The sequence below is a fragment of the Arvicanthis niloticus genome, chromosome 3 (genome assembly GCF_011762505.2).
Source record: "Arvicanthis niloticus isolate mArvNil1 chromosome 3, mArvNil1.pat.X, whole genome shotgun sequence".
NCBI classification, from domain to species: domain Eukaryota; kingdom Metazoa; phylum Chordata; class Mammalia; order Rodentia; family Muridae; genus Arvicanthis; species Arvicanthis niloticus.
Window position 1 is genome coordinate 126648467 of NC_047660.1, and position 25107 is coordinate 126673573.

Genomic DNA, 25107 nt, shown 5'->3' on the forward strand with positions numbered 1-25107 from the left:
AACTGAAATTGCTTTCCACTGACTAGGACGAAAGAACCCAGACAAAAGAACCCACATTGAGGTTGGTCTGTTGCTTCTAGGTATTCAGATGCTGAATACTGGACCCAAGATCTGGTTGCCCTCTGATGAGAAGATCCTCACTGCACACCAAGTGATGCTAGGTAACCTTGTCTCCCTAACCTCAAGTTAATTGGTCAATAAAGGGCTAAAGCCTGTGATTAGCAGTAGACAGAGGTAGGTGGGTTTTCAGTTACTTGGCTAGTAGTCCCAGGTTGAGACCAGAGAGGAAAGAAGAGAGGACGGGGTAAGAGGAAGAAGCCTCCATGACAGGAAATGAGCCATGAGCACATGGCCAGGAGAAACAGCAAGTAACAAGGAACATATGGCTGGGGTGGACAATAGAATAACTCCAAACCTGCCCAATCCAGGCTAACGGCTTGTAAATAGAACACCTGGATTGTGTGTTTTATATGGGATAGCTAGAATAAATAATTCCTTTTACAAATCCATAAGCACTTTTGTTCTAGGTGAATCATAACGCTGGTAGAAGGTGCCTGTTGATTGAGGGATACTTAGGAAAAATTTGGGTGGCAATCTTTTTATACTAGAGTGCACTGTAAAGCAATCGAAGAGCTTCCCATCCAGAGTACACTGGGAATACTAACCTTAAAAATACATACTGACAGGAGTTTCAGCGCTCTTGGTTTGTCCTGTCAGGCTTACAAACTGCATCATGAAGGATCGGCATGTTAACCTCCACAGAAAGGATTCTCTTCAGCTACAAAGAACCTACACAGCATCTCTGAAAGCCTACAACATGGCTACTTTATAATCTTTGTACAGAATCATCTCACAAACCAAGCCTGTGACCCAACCATCGTTATTTTACGGTGTGCTGGTTACTCTTTTGTCACAGCTGACACAAGCTGGGCTCATACGGAAGGAAGGGACCTCGATAGAGAAGACCCTGTGTTTGTTACAGGAAAGCTGATGCTTTCTGGCCATGGTTGACTACTTCAACAAAATGAACTTAAGGGAGAAAAATGGGTATTTTGGCTCAAAGTTCCAGAGGGATCCAGTCCATCCTGTCTGGGAAAACATGGCATCTCACAGGAGGCACAGTGGCAGAAGCAGGAGGCTGGCTGGTCGCACTGCATCCACACCCAGGAATAGAGCAAAGGAAGTTGGGCTGGGCTATAAGCCTCAAGGCCCACTTTCAGTGACCCACTTCTGCCAACCTCTAATTCCTGAAGGTTCCACAACCTTCTAAGCAGCATCCCCAGCTGAGAACAAGTGTCCAAACACATGGGTCACATGGGAACACCTCACACTCAGACCCTACACCACCTGACCTTCAAGATGCTTGTAGAACATCCTATCAGAGCTGCTCCTACCGCACCAGCACTTACTCATTCACAAGTCTTCACAGTGCTCTAAATCTAGATTTGGCTTGCTTGACTCGTGTGTGTGTGTGTGTGTGTGTGTGGTGTTACCTATGTTACATATACAGTATGCATATTTACGTATTCAGAGATGTGAACTCACTTTGCATCCAATTTTTCCCTCCATCGACAAATAAAGTCAGGGAAGGAGCTCATCATAAAATCCTAAAATAAAAATGACATCATTTTATGATCAGTTTATTTCTACGTGGGTCACTGTAGGCAATAGTTGTAATAAAGTTACATCTAACTTAGCTACAACTCATCACACGCTGAGGGTATGTAACAGTGGATTTCTCTAAATAAAGTTTACTGTGACAACAGAGATCTTTGATAACCTCAGAAGCTCGAGCCAAGTCCATTGGCCTGTGATGTGTCTATTTCTTAGGCTATGCCAGTCTTGAATTATTCAGAATCATTATATAATGCGGTTTTCATTTGAAAATAAAAGTGTGCCTCTTGGAGACTAAATTTAGTTCTACTGGAGATAAAGTTAAGCAGTGCATGCTTCCATAATCATGTCAACAGCCCAGCTTTTATCTCTACTAAACTCCGGAGTAGCACAGCTGGGATGCAGCCGCCCAAGGCAGACATGCGGACATCAAGTGACTCTCTGCTTAGTGCTCAGAAGCGTTAATATTCTATCTTATCTGAACCGGCCTACATTGTTGAAGAAGAATTGTTTAAAATAAAACAATGTTTTAAACATGTGCCTTTAAAAATGTATTTGCCTCCTTTTAGGACACAAATGTATATAATAAAATCCCCCTCTTCTGTATCAGCTTTAAACTATATGTCTCTCAAAAAAACCCGTACAATATATTTCTCCATAACTAAAAGTGTCAGTGAATTTTATGGCTTGAGAAAAATAAAAGTTGCTATAGATCACTTCCTAGAAGGTTGGTGATTGACAATAAGACTCTTGACCAGATTTCCTATGATTAGTATGAAGCTAATGAATGAATGGTGGTTAAATGATGAGGCAGGACTTTTAGAACATCTTGTGCCGTACTAAGACACCCTACCATATCTTCACTCTGATCTGCTTTTCTTTCCACTATTACTTTCAGATTGTCTTGGCACCCACTGTCCAGTATGGAGACACGGGCAGGCTATGGACCTCTTAAAAGGCTTAAGATTTTCTCTCCGAGTTTCCTCATGGTAGACTTCCCCGACCTCTCCAATAAGGTCAAATCTCACAGTATAGTCTCTCTTATTTTTAGTTTTTGTTTCAATTTGGTTCTGGGTTTTTGAGACAGGGTTTCATTCTTGAGCCCAAATGGGCCTGGAATTTCCCATGCAACTCAGGCTAGCCTCAAGATGGAAACAATCCTTCTGCCTCAGCCTCTCAAGTGCTGGGATTGCAGCTGTGCACAGCCATGCCCTCCTCTATTCACACATTGAGAGTGTCCAGCAGTCCTCCTGCAGGGCACTCCTAAGAGTGACAAGGCCAGCACTCATTGCCTAGTAACTGTCTCAGCACCATCAGCTCCATGAGACTAAAGGCCCCAGCACAGTGCAGCTCCCACTACAGACTTACAAATACATTCACTGAATGCATGGATTTGGCTTCAACAAAACAAAAAACAACTTAACCTAGTTTAGAGTAACTGCTCTCTGGGCATCAGTAACAAGAAGTGAAAACAGAGAAGAAGTGGGAAACAGAGGTAAGCAGTTTGGAACCTCAAGACATAACCAGTCTATATACAACAAGATCATCTAAAAAATATTGGCTAATGTATACATTAGAAGTCACTTTTATACCTTATCTGTAAATGTTGAAATAGAAATACATCAATTGCCTGATGTGTGAGACGGAATTATTTTTATATTAATAAGGCAAATAGTAACAGGAGTTTAAACATCTGTGAAGGAATGGCCTTTTAAATACCTACTCCCAGGATAAAGATATCAGGTGTGCCTTTTAGATGTACACCCTTCACTTTCTGAAGTGTAAAAATAGATTCTTTAGTGTGTATAAAGAAAATTATACTGGTACATGAAATTCAAGTTACTGTTGTTGTTGCTGTGTGTGTCCATGTCTGTATGTACATGTGAAATATTAGTATGTATATACTGTGTGTGTGTGTGTATGGGGGCCATGTGTGTGCATGTGAATGTGAGTCTGTCAGTGAGTGTGTGTGTGTGTGTGTGCGTGTCCAACATTCTCTCTTTTACTACCCATCTGCTTCCTAGTGATCAGTAGCATGCCTTAATAGGCATCTGGCTGAGATCACGTGAGTTAGGACTTTGCTGGGTCGTGCAAGACTGAGCCAGCTGCCACTATAGACCTTCACCTGGAGCTTTATGACTGCCTAGCTGTAGTCACGAAAATTTCAAACACAACAGATATCAAAACTACCAAAACGCAAACATTACTTTCAAACTTGTGAATATGCGAAACATAATTTTATTTAAATTGGAAAGAATTTAAATAGATGTAGCCTAGAGAAGACACAGAGCAACGTACAATATCACTTCCACTAGCTGTGAATCACATTTGACCCATAACGTCTGAAGCTATTCAGGTTGGCTAGCAAACTTCTGAGCAGCTAGGTGGCTAGTATAGGCGAGTAGACAAGCAGAAACACCACACAGTAGCTGCTATTCCTGTGTTCTGGTCTGAACACTTTATTTTCACTGTAGAGCACCTGGCCTGTTGAGTTCGGTGCACTTGAAGAGTGCTGTGAGATGTCAGCTGACTTCAACTCTCAGAACCTCAACAACATTGCTCAAGAATCCTCAGTGCAAAATCGGCCTTGCAGAATGAACACAGGGATGTACTTTTGTTTGCTAGTGTGGACCATGCTTCCCTTCAAAACTGCAATGTGGGAAAGACAGTACTGGGTGTGGGGCACAATGAAAGACTGTCAGCAGTAGACTGATGCTTAGGTACTTGCCATGCTGTGGGGAAGAGGGTATAACGGTGGATGCCAGATGCAAAAGAAAGAATTAAAAAGTAGAGAGATTTACACAACTGGAGAATTTAGTGATAAGAAGCCCAATGTATTTAAGAAAGAAAATGCAGTTCAACTATAGAAACAGATTGAAAACAAAGAATTTGATATTATCATGAAATATAAAAAGTTGTAAGGATGTTGGCAATCATAAAGAATGATTTTGTTTTCAGCTTGGAAATCCTAGCCCCAAAAGAGGCAAGAGAGGTTAAGAGCTCCCATTGCACATGTGAAGTTGCAGGTGTGCAGACTCACGGCTCTGTAGAATATATAATCTGGCCTCCTATCTGTCTAAACTCTTAGACAATCCTCAGATAAGGCAGAAGGAAATTTTGAGCCCAAGGCTTCATTCTGCACATCTCATTGGAAATTGTTTTCTTCAGACACAGTGGGATTCAAAGCTTTATTTAAACCCTCTTAATGTTCACCTGTCAAGGCCAGTGACTTAAAGGCTCCTCAACCATAATCCTAAAAATCTTCTTTCTTCTCATGAGCCTGCTGACGGATGCTTGGGAAACTTCCTCACCTCTCATTTAACAGTCAGCTCAGGTTTGCTATTCAAAGGAAAAGATCTCAAGATTCTGCTCTGAGAGCTTGGAGAATAGAGGACTCTGAGCTGCAGAACCTTGACTATGCAGGAGTCGGCCTGAGGAAGGGATGCTGAAAGTAACTAAGACTTTTGAAAGCTTGTGTGTAAGACATAGGTCTGAAACCCCCTATGTTTTCTCAGGAAGTGGTGGGCTGTCAAGGCTAGGGAGATAGCTCTGTGTGTAACACACTTGCTCTCAAACAGGAAGACCTGAATTTGAATCTTCAGAACCCATGAAAGCTGTCTCTGCAGCAGTGAACATTTGTGATCCCAGGTTTTATAGCCAAGGGAGAGGCTGAGATGCAAACGTCTTCAGCCTTTGCTAGCCTGGTATACGCGACATCAAACAACAAAATGAAACCATGTCTCAAGATGAAAGGCACCATTCAAGGCTGTTCACTGACTTCCACATATACACCATGGTGCCTGTGCAGGTCTGTTCTCACACAAGTCCATGAACATACACCAGACACAAACCATACACAAACGCAACACACTCACATTCCAGACAAGTAACACACACACTCAGACACACACACCCTTACACTCAAACAAACTCACGATTGCCCAGTTGCAGCTGGCCCTGTATAGTTTATTGTTCATACTTATAATCCTAATCCTAGCTACCGGTGAGGCTGAGGTAGAAAGATATCAAATTTGAGATCAGCCTGGACATCAGGGTTGAAATTTTCTATCATAACAAAATATAAAAGGAGCTGATGCTTGCCTAGCATGGATAAGGTTCTGTTTCAATTCCCAGTGCCACAGTAAAGATGTTTTTATTAATAAAACAAAAAAACAAAAACCTTGCAAAACACAAAACTAGGAACACAAACTAAAAGCCAGTAAACAACGCTGGCCAAGGGAAAGGAACTGGGTGTGTGCTCAAGAGCCTGGGGTCTGGTCCTTCTTTCTATCATTTTTGTTGGTTTCTTGACTTTCCTCACTTTTGGGCCATCTTTCTAAAAGCTCGGCTGCATTCTTGCTTTCACAGGTAAAGTCGGGGAGGTGATTGATGCACCCTCGCCAAGGAAGGCTACAGAGATAAACCTCTAAAATAAAAAGTAACTGATGGCTATTCTTGGTGTCAACTTGACTACAATCCCAAACAGCTGGGCACACCTCCAAAGAGGAATTTCAGTTAACTGTATCACTGGGAGACCTACCTTAAGTCTGGATCATTTTTGGTCTGAAGACACACCCTAAATCTGGGTCCACCTTCTGGTGACATATAGCCTATATAAAGGAGATGGAATAAGTTTTTGCATTTTGCCTGTCTGCCCTCATTCTCACGGGCAAGTTCATCTGCCCTGCGGCTGAGGCATTCCATCACTGGAATTAGAGCCCATTTTGATGTATACTGAAGACCAGCCGAGACACCCAGCCTCATGGACTGAACAATTAGCAATTAACAAATTACCCGTATTTCTAAATAATTGCTATAACAGCCCAGAACCTTCTCCTGGTGAATATACTGTGTGTGTGTATGTGTGTGTGCACACGCATGCACGTATACACATACAGTATCTTATAGAATGATTTAAAGTACACCCTCTTCTTATTCTCAATCTTTCAGAGATAGATTGGTGCCCCTCCTCTGACTTCTTCCCCTATTAACCTGTCATCTTGTTCCTCTTCTCTTACTTCTCAACAATGACCCAAAACTTCCCAGTGTGCTTTCTGGCTCTGCTACATGGTGTACTTCAGAAATAAGTTTCATGTCTTAGTCTATAATGTTGTAATAAAATACCTGAGACTGGGTAATTTATAAATGTTAATTTTTTTAATATACGTCTGTAGGCCAGGTAGTCTAAGATTAAGGCAGTCTCGGGTTTGGTATCTGGTGAGAGGCCCATATCTAACGCCAAAATGGTAACTGGCTGTTGTGTCCTCTGGCAGAGTGCTGTGTCAAATGGCAGGCGGGAAGGAAGAACAAAAAGTTATAGCTAGTCCCCTTAAACCCATTTACAGGGCACTAATCAGTCATGAGAGTGAAATCTTCTGACCTAGCCAGTGTCTAAAGCCCTTTGTCTTCATATTGTTGCCAGGAATCAAGTTGTCAACATCAGTCTCAGAGGCAAGACAAGCGTTATAAACACAGCACTTTGTTATTGATGGAATATTAAACTATCACAATGGGAACTTTGTCAGTTCTTAAGATTTCCCAACGTAAAATACAATTTTACTTACAGAGGCAACATACTGGTTTGGAAACAATGTCAGTTGTGAAAGTTTGTATCACTAATAAGAACAGTTGGCTATGAGAGAGACTTGACTAAAAGTCTTAGACTCTATCCAGGGTGATTTGACTCTTAAAACATGAAAATGACTTCTTCGAACTCTTGTCAAATCTATAACACCAAAATCAGAGACTTAGACTCCAACCAGGGTGAACTTCCCAGTATCTAAATTGTTGTTGTTGTTGGACTACTATGTATTTAAAGGAACTAAATTTGATTGTGTCTTCGTTTTAAAACATTTGTGAAACACTGGCAGGCCTGGAAGGCTAAAGTAAAGCTTGTCTAAAGTTAAGACAAATATTTTATCATAAAAGAAAATCAGTGACGTAAATGATGACTCAAGATTAATGGAGAGGGGACAGTAAAGCAGCTGCCATCCTCGTCGGAAACCCCACTGACTTCTAGTTGAATGATAGAGAGGAAATAAAAATCGAACCAAATGATAACTTTGTCACTGTGGTCTCCTATTGCACACTTATTTCTCCCAAGTTTAATGCATGCCGGTGTGCACTGTAGAAGGGGTCTATTTTTATGGGTTTTGCCTTAGCTGTGGACTCAACTTTCTGCCTAACTTTCTGGTTTTGTCACTGTGAGGTTTATCTGTCTTAACAGGATTTTCATTTTCCTTGGGAAAGGTAGGAGCTGATGTTTCTTGTCTTCTCTCTCAGGTACTCGGTTCCTAACTCAGGCAGATTTCCTTACTTAGTCTCAAGATTCCCTGTCCTCAAAACTGTGGGGTGTCTTGTTACCTAAGAGAAACTACATGGGCATCTTGATATCAGCTCCATGAAAGATCCTAAGGTATGACCTCTGTCAAATTGTACTCCGTTTATTATATTCTAGAGCTCCTGTCTCCTCTCTCCTATCTCTTTCTCTGCATAATTTTTATTTAACTTCCTTAGCATTTATTATTAAATTATCATATGCTGAGGTGCAGAAAACATAGAGCATTTATTTTTCAGTCTGAGAGAGATCAACTTTCTCTTCAGATTGCTGTGTCCCAGTCAACCACTGCATGTTGACACCCACCATCACTGGGCATATTCTCATCTGCTCCTGTCTGACTCTGACTTGGCAAGGTCTGCCAGAGCCTGAAATATACAGAGGTGGATGCTCACAGCTAACCACTGAGCTGATCATGGGGTTCCCAATGGAGGAGTGAGAGAGAAGACTGAAGGAACTGAAAGGGTTTTCAGCCCCATGGGGAAAGCAACAATACCAAACAACCAGAGCTCCCAGGGTTTAAACCACCAGCCTGGGAGCACATAGGGAGGGGCCCATGGCTCCAGCTGTATATGTAGGGGATGATGACAGTGTCAGGCATAGGTGGGAGAGGAAGTCCTTGGTCCAGTGAAGGCTGGATGCCCCCGTGTGGGGAAAATCATGGGTGGGGAGGTGGGAGTGGGAGGGTGGGGGCACATCCTCATAGAAGCAGGAGGAGGGGGATGGGATAGGGGGTTCCTGGTTGGGGGGGAATGGGGAAAAGAGATTACATCTGAAATATAAATAAAATATCCAATAATAATTTTTAAAAAGAAACATGAACCCATATATTTTAATTGGCATTGCTAAATTGTCACTACATTCCCCTAGACTATGGAAAATATCTGACCTACAGAAGTATAGGGGAAGTTCTTCGATAAACATTGAGGAATTTTATAGGTGAACCCCACACACCACTGATAAATGCTATGATTGTATTTTGCCAAGGTGATTATTACTAATTTATCTAAGTAAATTGACTGAAATGAAATCGAATATAAAACAGTAATTTATTAAAACTTAGAAAATGAATACCAAGACTGGAAACCCATCAGCAGCTAAGTTCTCCGAGTGTCAGAAGGAAGGTAGGAAATTGTCGTCTCAGAGCAGAGCCAATGGGAAAACATCAACAGGGCCAGGACTCAAGTTTCTTTCTCTTACCCAATAATTCGAATTCCAAAGATTTAACTTTTCCATCACTAATGGACTGTAATTAATAAGCCCAGTAAACCCACTGGGAGGAATACTGAAATATTTCCGATGAAATAAATGATGTTTGGAAGAATTCACTAATTGCTGCCTCGGGGTTCTAGTACTGCAGCCCAGGCACAGGCTAAAATTACAGAAGATCAATTCTGCTTTAAAGATCTGTCTTAGAGTGATTTACACAACATTTGCTCAGTCACATCTAGAAATCAGCTCCTGTCATGAAACCAAACAAACATACTGGCAAACATTAAAAACCAAGTGAGCCGATGTCAGAAGTTAATAACAAAACACCAATAACAACAGAAACTTTGGTGCTGTGAGAAGTCTCACCTGGAAACTAATGAGAATAGCGAACGACGCAATCCCGTCTGGTCCTGTGCATTAAAAATTGGCTCTTTTTTTTTTTTTATTATTATCTCACTTAACTCTTCATGAAATCACTAACATGCTCAGAGACATTGGAATCTCACCACTGTCCAGCAGCCTACATGCTCATCCCTGCATGAGGCTATCTGGAAACATGGAAGGAGACGGTAGTTCAGGGGAACAGTCAGGACTATGGGTAACCAGTTAAAAACCTCAACTTTGTGTTTACTAACTATGTGACTCAGCAATAAATGTACCAGCCTCAGTTTCTTCAACTGTAAGATGTAGAGATTTATCAAGGTGGCATGTGATGTTGTCAGACCACATAGCTGGTGAGGACAATGGAAGGAAATATATAAGTGTGTGTGTGTGTGTGTGTGTGTGTGTGTGTGTGTGTGTGTTATCTAGATGTAAGTGTTGGTCTCATATTAAATGTTGAATCATTAACTGTGAATTATAATCATAACTAATTATATACCCATCTCCCCTTTCCAGCCTAGTCCTGGAGGCCCAGTAGATATATTCTTGATTCTCAGATCCCTGAACATCTTTCTTGATGACTGTCCCTTTAACAAGCCGAGAGAAATATCTGCTGTTCAGGAAGTGTTTATAGTAAATTCAGGGTGCTGTGTTATGCCCTAGGGTTCAATTTGTTCAACTTTGGATCACAACATTATGTAAGGCTACACAGTGGTATGTAGATATTGCAATCTGCATACACAGCAACCAAAAATAAATAAAAACTCAAACACATAACTAACTGGGGTTACTGGCAGCAGCTGGCTGTATCACCTGACTTAACGGCAGCCTCAGTTCTGAACACACACCATGCATGCTGCCATATTAGTAGACATTGTCTACTTGAAACTATTCAACATTGTGTATTGTTCTCCCTGTATGTACAAAATGTTCTGTCCTTACGGCAAGGTCACGGGGTAAGTACCACCAACAAAAGCTGGATGTTTCCACTGTCTTTCTTCAGCCTGCAAATAGCAAATCAATACAATTGTGGGTTGTTTTGTTTCAGAATTTTTGACTTTTAAGACTTCTGTTTGGATTGGTAACTTGGGTTCATAAAACAATCATTACATGAACTTTAGGTTGGGATTAGAAGAGAGTTTTCTACAGTTTCTGAAATGGCCTTAAACATGCTTCTACCTTTTTGTAAAATACAAAGTGTCAGTCTTAGCATTGATGAGGATAAAGTCAGAATATCAGAACCACTGACATGCTCTACTCCCTGTAGTACCAAATTTAACCAAGACTTCATTTTTTAGGTAGAGACAAATAACCACATCCATCTCATTAGTGTGAAAATTTCATTTTCTCTTTAATAAATGGTACAATTATATGTTTTATAACTGTTTAAAAATCAATGTCTTCATATTTATCATCAACAAATTATTTGTAAGACTATTTTATATATCTGTATACCTGGCATTGCATAAAAATTTCTCAGGGAAAATTTTCCTAAGTGGAAAAGGCTTAAGAGTCTTACACTAAAGTTCTTATGTGGTCTTCTTCTTATACTACAGCCCAAGCCCACTCCTCAGACAAATGATGCCCTTTCCGCCCCAGCCTCAGGCTGCTAATGAGGTCAAAGTCTATAACACTAGTATTATCTGTGTTCTGTCAATGCCTACCACAAATCTCACATTGTGGGAACTAATAAATACATATGCACTGAATTTTTAAGAGACACATGGAATATGTCTTACAGCTCACTTCACACTTTAAGAAATATACAGACGCTCTGTCAAGCAGGTTAAAGACGGGGCCATGGGTTCAAATCTCAGCTGCACCAGTAATGAGCTAAGGGACCATTAGTTATAAATACATAAGATCCAAATGACCCCATCTCACCTGAAAGATGATAGTGACAGGGTGTGCTGAGTGATTGTTCCATACAGCTGTCAATAAATGGCACTGGGTGTAATTAGGTATTCTATAAGAATTAGCAATTATTTATTTTGCTTATGGTGTGTTTTTTCCCAACACAATGTCTAGAATAAGTTTTTCTAACTGCCTAAGTCATTTCTCTTTTTATCAGAAAACATAAAATATGGCATCCTTACTTCAAATTTCAAATTGATTTGTAGCAGAGAGAAAATTACAATCTCAAGAAGCTTACTTCTAAAAATTTTAGAAAGAAATGTATTTATAGCAAATACTCTTAAAATAAAAATCCTAAGTGGCCCCATATATTCTGTAATATAGGACTGCTCCAGATCTCTTATGTTGGAACTTGCCCAGCAGCATTTGGTATGACTTTACACAAATGAAAAAGCCATATTGACTTGCAGAAGTGTTCTCATAAATACATGCGTGTGTGCACACACAAGCATGTACACTCACAAGCATTCAGTACATATGCACACATACACACACAAGCATGTACACACACAAGCATGTACACACACAAGCATTCATGTACATATGCACACACACATATGTACACACAAGCACATGTGCACACACACACACAGCAATAAATTAGGTCTCACTCATGTGCTGACCTAAGCCTTCATCATGAACCCTGTTGCCCTATTAAGAAAAATAAAAAAATAAAAACAAGTTCCATCCAGGCTTTGTCTCCCCATCACTTAAGAGTTAACCCCAGTGGTCAGGCCCCTCAAGCCTTAAAATTCAAATCACTGTACTTAGTGGATGATGCTTCTCTCTACCGCAGAGAGAAGAGCAGAGAAACAACCAAAGGAACAGTGCGGGGACTTGTGTACCTTCAATACAGTAATATTCCAAGCGAAGCTCTCGATGGCCTTGTTGAGTTTTCTTCCCTTCAAGCCTTCCTTTGCCCCCAGATTATGAAGTTCCTCATGGAACTCCATCCCTTTGAAGCAAAACACATGTAAGAAAAGTTAGAGCCTGTTCCGGGAAAACACGCATTTTTACCATGAAAACGTTCTCAGTGGAGTGTATTTATGTTCCTGTTCACTCTTATAATCTCTAAACGAATTGAATTGTCTCTGTTTTCACTCACTTAGAAGGCGTCTAAGAATGACTGCTGCAGGTCAAGTTTCATTCTGAGCAGCCTGCACGCATAGAGAAACACAAGAGAACAAGGAGCAGAGCCTCCAATAGCTGCCACTGACCTTGCTTGTCCTTTTCCTGGTTTTTATGTAGAAGGCTACGGGAGGCAGAGGTAAGCTCAGGTGACTGTGCACATCATGTGCTTTGTTAAATGAAACAGCTCTGTGGCCTAAGGGCAGGCCATGGAGCCCATGCAGGTAAAACAGTAGTTAGCAGATGTGGTCCCAAAGTCAAAGACTTTTTTTTTTTAAAGCAATCTTAGGAACACCCACATGTTTTGTATTTCAGAGTGGCCTTTCATATACTTTTCGCTCTACCATTCTCTCAGGCTTGAATGTCATAAACTACATCACTGTCGTCTTCTGAAGCCTTTCCCTAGGAACCTTAAGATAGGAATCGCAGTCTCTTCTGGACAATTTGTTCTATCTTTGGAGGGCTGGGACTGCTGACTCTGAGCCAAGATCTCCTTTCCCAGAGCTTATATTCCTCAGTGATAGCTGTTCTCAGACTAACAAGCTCTAATGAGCTCTAGTCTCTCATCCACAGACCAGCCCTATATATATATATATGAAGATGTTGGATTGAATGTCCTTGGACTCTCTCGGTTCTGCTTACTGGTGACCCATCTTTGAGGTGACATCCAGGCAGGGCCACTGAACCAGTTGGCTTTCTGTATTTGAATAATGTAGACAGCTCCAACTGAGGATGGACAGTGTCCTGCCTGGGCTTGAAGCATCCCACCATTGGCTAGGGATTTCACACCTTATTCCAGTCACCTTACTTTTATTACTGTAGCCTAAAATCATATTGACTTTGCAGGAGCACAGAGCCCAGGCTTCCATGCTAGGTCACCCACTCACTAGATGTGTGAGTCTGAACTACCCTTGAAATTGCTAGGCTTCGCTATCCTCACTGGGGAAACAGTGCGAGTGTCACCAGATGGGACTGTAGTGAAGATCAAATGGGTCAACGCGTATAAAGATACAAAACACTGCCTGTGTTCCTGTGCGCACTGGGTATTGTGATTGTTGCATTTTTCTGCCAATTAAAATATCCAAAGTTGCTCACTGGTAAGTCTAATAAGGACCACCTACTTTCAAGCTAGTCAACTCTATGGTGTGTTGATGTGGAGACTGGATCATTTACTAGCCTCTGACTAAGAGAGATCTAATGGACAGTTGTTATGAGCACATGATAAAGCAGCTGTCAGCACTGTCCTCTGTCTCTCCTCATCATCATCATCACTTCATGTGTGGAGGGAGAAGCACATGGATCCAAGAAACAAAAGCTCACTGATACGGATGAAAGTGAGCAAAAGCAGGCATCAGTGGATATGCACAGATATGCATCCATAAAGATGCATCCCCTCCTATCCATAAAGAAAGAACAAATCTAAAATGAGAATTGAAAAGAACCAAAACACAGAAGTAAATAGAACTATGGTTAAAATCCTAACTGTGAAGTGGTTTTTAAATGGCCACATATAACCATAGCTTCCCCACTAGCAGTGAAAGACTGTAAGAGGCCCCCCCAACCACAAGGGTTTATTCATAAGCCCTCATCTCTGGACCTCTTCAAACATCACTCTCCTATACACAAATATAACCTGCCACCACCTAAAGGTCTCCTTTACCAGACAAAGACAAATGTAACTTAAACTGTAAACATGGCCCTGAAATATCTTAATTTTATGTGGAATAACAGAAACGTTTTGAAGCTGCTGTGACTTGTCATAGTGGTTTCAAAACAAAGTAGAAAAAAAATATATTACCTGCTTTCTGACACTGTACAATCTTTTCCTGGACTGTGTCAGCCATTTCTATGAGGACCCGGCTCTCTTGAATCATCTGCCACCAAACATCAAAGAGTAGTTGTTAGGAATCCTTAAACTGGCTCACTGGGAAGACAATGCATAGAGGTGCTCTCAAAATATACCCAAAATGAGGGAGCATCGTGAGAGATGGGGAGAAATGGGAAAATCTCTGTCCCAGATCTCACCCAGACACTGAAATAAAAGTCACCTTTCTTACAATTGCCCCAGTTGTGTAGCATACCAGACGTGCACTGGGTGCCAAATAATAATTGTTGAATAAATGAATACAGATTATAAATTAGTCATCAACACCGTACAAGTTGGGAAGGTTTAAACTGAATAAAACTGTTGATTTATACTAACACCTGCAATTTCCAAGGAGGGAATGGAGCATGCCTGTTACACTGCATGTGGGAAGCAGGGTCAAGAGAGTGACTGCAAGTTCAGTTAGCCTGCTTAGCTAACAAAGGTCAATTGGGAATACATAGTGAGGTTTGGGCTAGCCAGGGCTAAAACGCAAGAAAGGATAAAAAAGAGCAAGGGATAGAAAAGAAGGAAATGGAGGAGGAACGAAAGACAGGAGAAGGATTTGTAGGATTAAAACAATTCATCAAATGGCCAGTAATGGCCAGGGAGAGGACGGCTATCAAGTGAAAGAATTCAGAAGGAAATTCCATATGAACCCAACCTAATTTAGTCTTTCTTAACATTTACAATGCATTTTCAGTTTCAATTTTTATTCTTAATGTTCCAATGAGTCAAATCATAGGCAAAATGTTTTCCTGACACTCAGGCAAGACAAACATTCTCAGAGGTTGTACAAACCCCACGTTTAACCTAACCAACATATGTTACTGCTACAGTCTGGAACTTAAATGCCCCCAAGTCCCATGTAGTAATGGCTGGATCCCCAGGAAGGTGCCCATAGCAGGGGAGGGAAGCCTCCTGGGGGTCTTCATGGCACTAGAATATGACCTTCAGTGGGGCTGTGGATGGAATCCCTCCCTCTTTTCCCCCTTCACTTCCAGCAATGAGGTAAATAGTTGACTCTGCCAAGTGCCCTGACTATTGTCACACAGCATTCCACCAGAGACCAATAATCAAAGTGTCTGCCTCATAAGCACTAGAACCTCTAAGATTGTGGGTCCAAACAGACCATCTTTCTCTGTAAACAAATCTCAGATATTTGTTATAGTAATGGAAATACAACTAATGCATAAACATGCTTTTAAAATATGGACTTTAAGGCTTAAGGGATCTTAGATATCATAATCAACCCCTTTCTTTTGTAGATACAGAAACTATGAGGTTAAAACTCCTGACCAGTGAGATGGAATTGGTTAATTATGGCGCTAAGCTCAGAGTCCCCATTCCTGGCACACAACTGCTGTCATTTTTGACTGTCATCTCTTTTATTTGCCCCTATTATACCCACTCAAGAACTCATGGGCTCACACACAGGAGGAGACCTGCTCCAGCCCATAAGCACAAACAAGGCCACACACACCATCCATTACAACCAGATTCTAATCTGTTCCTTGGAAGGCAATCTTTTTAAAGGTTGACTGATAAGTTCCTTTGATGGTATCTTCACCAAGATCAATTTGTTGGTTTTACACTCAAACAAGAAAACATGACATGACTCTCTAGTAAGAAGCCCTCTTTCTATCAATTTGCAACATTTTATTACAGATCTCCTCTCTGTTTAAGTGTATTGTATTCCCTGCAAAATTCCAAAAATGCCACCGCCGCTGTGACCACCTGAGATGGAAGCATACTCTCTGTCACTCTGATTCTTCTGTCTAGACTGGCAACGTCATTTTTCCCTATATCTCATGAAGACCCATTTCTAAGGATCCTCTTATCTTTCATTTATAATTCCTCCCTCTATAGTCTCATCTCTTAACTAAAAATGAGCTAACAAAACCACCAACGAAATTTCACAGTGGATTTGGGTAACTGTCCCTATCTCCCTTTCCTAACAAATCCATTGCTTCAATGCTGTGCAGGACTCATTGTGATGGTCAAACATTGGCCCTGGCTGTCATTGGTTGTTCCCTGACCAACTCTTTGTCCTAATTCACCAGTCCTGCAATTAACACTACTCACCATTCTCCTTCTGGAGTCCCCGGCTCTGACTCTTATTCCCTTTCCCATTTCCACATATGAACATATGAACTGGCCCCAGTTCTCATTTTCTCTTCTCTTGTTATTTTCATCCCTTCTTAGATTCATCAAACATTCTATACCCATCACAGTCATTTATTTTATCTGCAAATGTGAAAACATTGATTGTGCTACCTTGCTAAATTAAAGCCATGTGCTCCCAAATGTTGGCCAGGGCATCAAGGAGAAAGAAATAAATTTCATACTGGAAAGAAGCTGAAAGACAGTTGTCACTCCCATGTTTCTTCTAGAGAATCACAACTTGCAAATGGCTGTACAGAGGTAAACTGGTCCCATTTATATTATATTGTTCTAAACGGACTGGACTCCAACAGGGAAAATGAAAACAACTTCACAAGAACAAGCAAATAGCACCTTACAATAATAGACTTGCCATGCTTTCTTCCCCAGACATGATGTGAGCTGAAAAACAATGATGGTGTGATCAAATCTGCCAGGCACATGCACAGAACAGAAGAAAACTGTCCACTAGCTTCTACTCTTTATATTTCATTATATGTGTGTATACATATACATCATCTACATATATATTTATGCTAGTATATTACTATGCATATACAGCTTATGATGAGAATATCTGCACAATATTTACAGTGAACGCTAAGTACTATTTGCACTGAGTTCAGCTTGCCCATCCCAATTCACTCCCAGCCTCAGGCTTAGGCGCAGGATAGGGAGGTAGATCTCTCTGGGCAGCACCATGCATGCTCTCCCATTTTTCTTGACATTGGCCAAAGGAACGACCAACAAGGATCAAGAGTAGAAGTCAGTAGAGCAGAGGGTTTAGCTAGTTACCTCTACATGGTTCCTTCCCTGGTGGCCTATGGTTTTAGAACTTCCTCCCTGCAAGGCTCCAGACAAGGCAGATGTAGAAAAGTACTGAGTGCCAGATGTAGCTGCCCCTTACTTCATTAGGCCTGGATTCCACCACAGACTTCCACTGTTGCTAACTGCTGGATGCTCACCACCCACTGTAGCCAAGCCCCTTTTGTCCCCTGACCTTATACACATGCTGTGTATCAAACCTCTGCGCCAGCCCAGCCTGTATATACTGTGTTCAGGCCACGCTTGAGAAGTATAGATCTTACTACTCAATAAAGAAGTTTCTTTTTGAGGCAGAAGACCATTACAGAACACTACTACTGGTAAGACTATAGAGAAACACTGACTCTCTGTGTGTGGGGGGGGAGGGGTCCCCAGCCCCAACGAACAGATCTACAACACAATTTTTATACTTAATGCTCAGGAAATAGCACCGAAGAGGGGGCAGAGCCAGAAGCCCAGGAAGCCTGCTGTGAGAACGAATACATCTTCTAGACAGGACAGAAAAGCTGAACTGATGAATGGTAAGGTTTCATCCTATCATGCCTCAAACACTCTCCATAAACACTAATTCTCATTGGAATTCCATTTAAATTCATAGGCATACCTAGATTGCTATTTAGAGTCACTTTAAGGATAGTTTATCATGAACAATACCGTTTTTCGCAGAAAAAAAAAAAAAAAAAAAAAAACTCTGAGCTGAGAGATGATTTGCCTAAAGACACAGGGTTAGAGCAATACTTGAGAGTGGAATCCTGGAATTGTGAGCTCCATACCTAAGCTTCTGTGTTACCCTGTGATCAGTGTGAGCACCAGACCTAAGCTTCTGTGTGTTAGCCTGTGATCAGTGTTACAGGCTGAGTTTCTACTACGAGAACAAGTTGGGGGGTAGGAGGCATCACTTAGCAGCATCCGTCAGGCAAATACATGAAAGTGGAAGTTTGCCGTGGCTGCATCTTCTTCTAGACAGAATTCACGATATATGTCAGCCATCATGGGAAGTCTCCCTATGCAATAGTTGGAAGTTCTTTCAGGCACATCCTTACTTTGTAAGCAAGGAGCTAGACCTTTGGACAGGTTCCTGCTTGAGACTGTTTATGAAGCTGTGCATTCCCGTTGCTCTTCTCTCCCCATGACAGCCATCAATCCATTGCGTTTTTCTAATCAAAAACCAGGTCTTTGGGTCTCTAGGTCTCTGGTCGTATGATGGATTGTCTGTCCAAACTATTGAAGGTCATCTGAGTTGAATTCTATTAAACCTAACACATTGTTAACAGGACTGCTGCCACTTACATATTTGCCAACTAAATGAGGATGTTCTCTGTAGTTTTGAACGCTTCCTGTTAAATGGGACAAATACGAGCACCGTTTGTAGACTGACATCGTTTTGATTTTAAGCACTCAACCCCGTGAAGATAGCCAACTCTCTATGAAACAAAAACAAATATAAAACTCGGAATACCCACCAGTTGTTGGGAAGCTGGCAATGACGTGCTCCCTGTGCAGGGTCTAGCCTCAGGTCACACTACCCAGCCTGATTTATGACAGCACAGAACAACAGAACCTGAGCAGAGCTGACCACATCGTATGTCTCCACATCTCTGGTGGTACAATTATACTGTTTTCTTCATAAAGGGGTCATTATTATCTTCTCAGTTGTTCTACTTCCAAAGCAGCAGCCAACTAACATTGAGAAATTTCTTGAAATACTGGTTTTTACCCAGCTCTTAGTACAATTTATCTCATTCACACAAAAAGCCAGGTGAGGAGATTTTATTAACTTGTCTGGTTGATGTGAATAAATACCTGGCAAACAGTGACCTGAAGAAGGAAGCTTGTTGGGGTCACTTGAGGAGGGCCAGCTGTTCTGGAGGAGATGGTATAGTGGCAGGATCAGGATCGTGGGGCTGATTCCTCACCTCCAGGGAGACCAGAAAGCCTATGGAGGGAGACGTGAGCACTGGCCAGCATTTTTCTTTTTTTTTTTTATTCAGTTTTGGACCCTGACAATATTCTGCATGTCACCCACATTCGGAGTGGATCTTTACCTTCAATTCATCTTCTTTGAAAAGAATCTTTACAAATATATTCAAAGTTGTACCTTCTTCCTGCCTTGGGGGTTCTTTACTCCAATCAAACTGACAATCAAAATGAATCATCACATGAAACCTCTTTACAATTTTCAGGTCAATTTGACAAGCTCAATGCCTTTAACTAAAGTGTTCCAAAAATTCAAGAAGCAAGGAACACAGGCCAAATGAGGGTGCCTGTGAGCTAGATGAAAGAAGCATCTTGAAATAATTCTTCTTGATGCCTCCTTCATAGCCTATGCTGCTAAGAACCTGGTACCAAGTAGTAATTGTCACCCCTCAAGATGACAATTATTCCATTATTCAACAACTACAAAAAAATGTATCAGTAGACATTGCTGTACCCAATAGTGAGGAGGTGTCCATGCACCAAGTTCATTGTTTTGAAATAGCCAGCTTGAGTTGGGCACATACACTCACACAGTTATTTTTCTGAGTTCTATTGCTGTGCAAACTAGTATACTTTTTGAATATCAAACTAATAGAATGTTTTACACAAACTTTACAATGGGACCATGATGGGAGAAGAATACCTTTGATTTATTTACTTATTTCAATGAAAATTGCTTTTAATAAACAAAACTACATTGCTGGGGACAGGGATGGGGATGGAGAGATGGCTCAGCAGTTAGGAGCACAGGATGCTTCCTTCAAATGTGGATCCCAGCACCCACATCAGAGGGCTCACAGCATCCTATAACTCCAACAGACCAACAGCCTCTTCTGACCTCTGCAGGCACATGCACTTCTGTGTACACATGCGCGTGTGCGCACACACACACACACACACACACACAGAGAGGTGGGGGGGAGACTACTTTAGGAAACTACAGATTTTTTTCCATCTTGAGCCCAACAATCTTTTGGCAATAACACTAACATAGGAGAGTAGACTTGAGCCAACCCATTATTCTTGGCTTGATTGTGCCCACAACTTCAGTTGCCAAATATGATTAGATGGCAGTTAATTCTTTTCTGCTACATTCCTTCTTGTGCCAGTACAACCAGCTGCTTTCCAAATCACAGCACAAGAGACTTAGTAAACGATTAATCCATGATGCGTGTTCTCTAGACATCTGAATTCCTTATCATCAGAAAATCTGTTTCTCTTACCATAGTAAAGTTTTAACTTTTATGTTAATGTTAAATAATTCAGTCCAGAAGTCACCTTTGAAGACTACTCTGGTTTGCAGCTTACGGTTGCAATCCTCTATAACTAATCTGCCTCTGAATGAGGCATTCAGAACACAAACTACCCAAAATCTCTCACATTAATTTAAAATACATAAAAGGTTAGAATATATTAAGCAAATAGATCTTGACTATCCATGAAAAATTAGGCTGGTAGAACATTAAAGAAGTAAAGTCAGCCATCCAAAGAAAAAGCACATAAAGGTCAGCTAGCATTCTCATTTCTAAATAATTTGCAAATACAATTCTGCCAAGGGCCAGGGAGGCCAGGGTTTGGTTGTTGCTGAGTGGAGAAGGTGAATGGTGAAATCTCAGAGGACTCTATATCAGTGGTTTGCAACCTGAGTGTCAAGACCCCTGTAGGAGTCGAATGACCCTTTCACAGGGGTCACACATCGATATCTTACAGAGCAGATATCTACACTACAATAACAATAATAAAGTAGCAATGAAAGTAGTTGATGACCCTCAGCTTGCTGGCTGAATGTCAGTTTCCTCCCCTCCCCTTTTAAGTTTTACTAGAACAAATGCTCTAAAGAAATTCTCTACCACTTCACACAGCACCTTGCATAGAACAGGCATCCAAAAACGTGTTTGTTCCTAGAGTAATATAAAGACTAAGAAAACAGACACAACGTGATATATCAAAAGAGGTGTATTGATGCCTTGCATGAGGCCAATATATGAATGATTTCTTTTAAAAGGTGAAGACTTTTTGCAAAAAGCCTGACTTGAACCAGGGGAAAAGTGACTAAGACTAGGAAATTATTCTAAGTGGTGTGGGATAGAAATCCAAGGGTGGGGAAGGAGACGGTGGTGGGAAGTAACTTGGAGACTGTAGGAGGCTGGCAAAACAGTCTTTCTGAGTCTGTAGGACAGGAAGCAAATCACCAAGGCTGGCCCTGGAGAGGAAAGCGAAAGTGGGCATCCCATCATAGGCTAAAACTACATTTGCATCAGTAGCAGATGCTTGCAGCTCTTGTTTAATTAACTAAAATTTATTGTAACGTATTGTGTACTAACATAGTTTTAAAGAAAACACTGTGGGGCAAACAGGGTCTTCACCCTTACAGAGCACACATTCAAGTTGAGAGACTCAGAGAAGATAAAGAAAATTATTTTTAAAAGACTGAGCAGATTACTATTTGACACTTCTGAATAGTGTGGTGGGGAAACACCTATGAAATAGCATGGAGGTGGGTCATTATTTGAAGAAGACTCTTTCAGGGAATGACCGGCTAAGAATTAAGAGGTAGAATGCAACTTTTCAGGCAGGGAAGGACATTCTAGGAACAAGTGCAGTGCGATTCATAATAGCCTGGAGACTAGAACAAGCTTTGTCTGAGTGAACAAAGTCAGTATGGCTGGGGAAGATTGAGGAGGGCGGTAAGTCTACAGACATATTAGATCACAGAGCACCCTAAATCTGAAGCTACCACGGATTTGATGAAGTATCATGACATGATCCAGTCCATGTTGTTACATGATCACTCTGGGTCTGCAGGGTATTTCAAGAAACTTCTTTAAAATAACCACAAACACTAATACACTGAGAGCAGAAGCCCACCAATGCATCACAGTCCTACAAGCTGAAAGTGGGGCTTTTTTCTTCCGGGTCAATGGCCACATGGGCACATCCCTTCTCCCTCTCTGCACTGTTGAAAGAAATCTGCAACATGGACTCCGCACTGGTCTCCTTGCGTCCTTGGTGTGCTGGCTGCCCCATCCACAGCAGGTTACCTTCACTCAGCTTCCTACCAAAGTGAGAAGCCATTGCCATGGGGAATTATAACTGGACTCCATTTAACTATTTCTGCTTTTCATGCTAGACTATTTCAGATTTTGTTAAAGCCAGGCTCTGCCTACAATCGTAAACTGTGTTTTAAAAACAGAAATGAAAGAAAGCATAATATTGAGATTTGGACTTAGCAGGGAAAACAGAAAGGACAAAAAAAAAAAAAAACACCATCAGACACTTGTGATGTGAAGCAGAAACTGTCCAACCACAGCCCGAGAGCCATTCTTCTTAAGTCAGACCCAGCTCCAGGAGCCAGCTGCCCTCACAATGGATTATTTTCCTTTCTCAGTTTACAAGAGAATACGTGATGTCTGCTGTCTGTCTCTATGGCAACTAGTACCCTAATTTCACCTCTTAGACGGCAATTATACCTATTCACTGAACAGCTTTCAATCCCTACTTTTATGATGAAAAAAAAAATTGATTTCACAAGAAATGTGACACAGGCAATAGGTGAGCCCCACTCCACTCTGCAAAAGCAGCCCTTGTACAAGCATCTGTGGGCAGAGTGCATTCAGGGGAGGCTTTTTCACTTCAGTTAGAAAATGTTTATACCAGATGCATTTCTCCTAGTTATTTTTAATGGTAAAATATTAGTATTTTCTTCACCAACAGGTATTTTATTCAACTAGAAAACGTACCATGTTTGTTAGAAAGGATTTGGTAAATACAGGAAGGGCATAGGGAAGAAGAACTAGGAAAATAAGCTTCACGCATGACAAACAAAAGCAATCACTGTTAATGTCTTCCTAGGATTGCATGTGCATATACATACATTGAAATATCACTGCTCATACATGACTGCAACAAGGCTGCTTCACAAAACATATTCAATTTCCCTCCACACAATTACTGGTCCTTTAAACAACTGACTTTGATAGCTTCAAGGGAGTCCATTAGACGAATTGCCATCTTTTCACAATTACCTGATTTTAATTTAAATATCTGTATAAATGTTTCCTCATGTGTGTGGTTGGTTGCCTGTGGAGGCCGGAAGAGGAGATGATGTCACCTGGAGCTGGACTTACAGACAGATGTAAGCCAACATGGAGGGCTGGGAATGGAACCTGAGTCCAGGGAGGGCTGGGAATGGAACCTGAGTCCTTGGAGGGCTGGGAATGGGGCCTGAGTCTCGGAGGGCTGGGAATGGAACCTGAGTCCAGGGAGGGCTGGGAATGGGGCCCGAGTCCCCTGCAACAGCAGCAACAGCTCTGAACTTCTGAGACGTGTCTCCAGTCCCTGGGTTTCTATTTGTAATTTAGCTAATCCCTTCATGTCAGCATTACGAAAATCTAATATTTACACATATATAAATCCTAACTATACATCTAAAAATAAGAAATACACAGATCAAATGAAATAAGCATTTTAAGTAATTTTATCCAACTTTTCTCCAACAATGTATATAGCAATTTATTTTGGAGTATAGGCAGAGAAAGAAAAGTATCTTCCTAAATTCTCATTCATGTATGAGTTCGTGTATGTGTGTGTAAGAGTGTGTGAATGTCTGTGTGCATGTGTAAGCATGTTTGTGTGTGTGCATGTGTGTAACTGTGTGTGCATGTGTGTGCACGTGTGTATGTGTGCAAATGTGCACATGCTTCATACATAAGCAAGGACCACAGATTAACATTGCCCTACCACGCTGGGTGGTGGTGGCGCATGCCTTTAATCCCAGCACTTGGGAGGCAGAGGCAGGCGGATTTCTGAGTTCGAGGACAGCCTGGTCTACAGAGTGAGTTCCAGGACAGCCAGGACTACACAGAGAAACCCTGTCTCAAAAAACAAAAAACAAAAAACAAACAAAAAAAAATGCCCTACCACTCTTTGGACTGTGAGTGAGTCTTTTACTGAACCTGGGGCTCACTGTTTTGGCTAAACAGCAGGTCAGGATGCTTCAGAGATCTACTTTCCTCCATTCCCCAGCACTGCAGTTACAGAGGCGTGTGGCTACATGTGGCGTTTTATGGGGGTACTGGGGATTCAAACTCAGGTCCTTGTGCTTACACAAGTAACGCTTAATCCACCGAACTATCACCAGCCTGTCTTCTTAAACTTCTGATTAGAAGAGCCATGATTAAAAGCACAAGGCATAGCTGGTGATTTAATGGACAGAGGAATGTCTAATTACATTACTTGTAAGACACGGGGTCTCATTTTACTCAGACTGGAATGGCCTTGGTCTTTGGGGCTTGAACAATCAGGCTGGAGTAGCTGGGACTATAAGGGCATACTACCATACTTGATTTCATATATTAACTTATGAAATTGGAAACTTATTTCAAAGATAAATGTGCTGCACATTTCACGGATAGGTTTTTAGGCTAAGGGGGATTGCTTGCTGACTTCTGAAGCAGAGCTGCACTGTCCACTGATACCCAGTCTCCTCGTACTTCTTAGGAACAGCACTGTCCACTGATACCCAGTCTCCTCGTACATCTTAGGAACAGAAGAGACAACTTTTATCCCCCTTGAAAAGACATTTTACATTGCTTTTTGCAATTAACTGTGATTATATATCAACTCCAGGCTGACGTAACAGGAAGGAAAAGCAATATTTTCTTGTCTGTAATACCAGAAAATAATATCCTAA

At 41.3% G+C, this 25107-nt stretch overlaps 1 protein-coding gene across 2 annotated transcripts in view; it reads right to left on the bottom strand.

Moving 5' to 3' along the window:
* The window catches only part of Plcl1 (phospholipase C like 1 (inactive)), a 304222-nt gene that overhangs the window by 22999 nt on the left and 256116 nt on the right, over positions 1-25107 (bottom strand). For both annotated transcript variants that reach the window (XM_034499032.2, XM_076931898.1), the window contains exons 4-5: positions 14385-14460; positions 12304-12413 (exon numbers count right to left, since the gene is read on the bottom strand). In XM_034499032.2, the coding sequence (XP_034354923.1) occupies positions 12304-12413; positions 14385-14460 (186 nt within the window). The remainder of the gene's footprint in view (positions 1-12303; positions 12414-14384; positions 14461-25107) is intronic.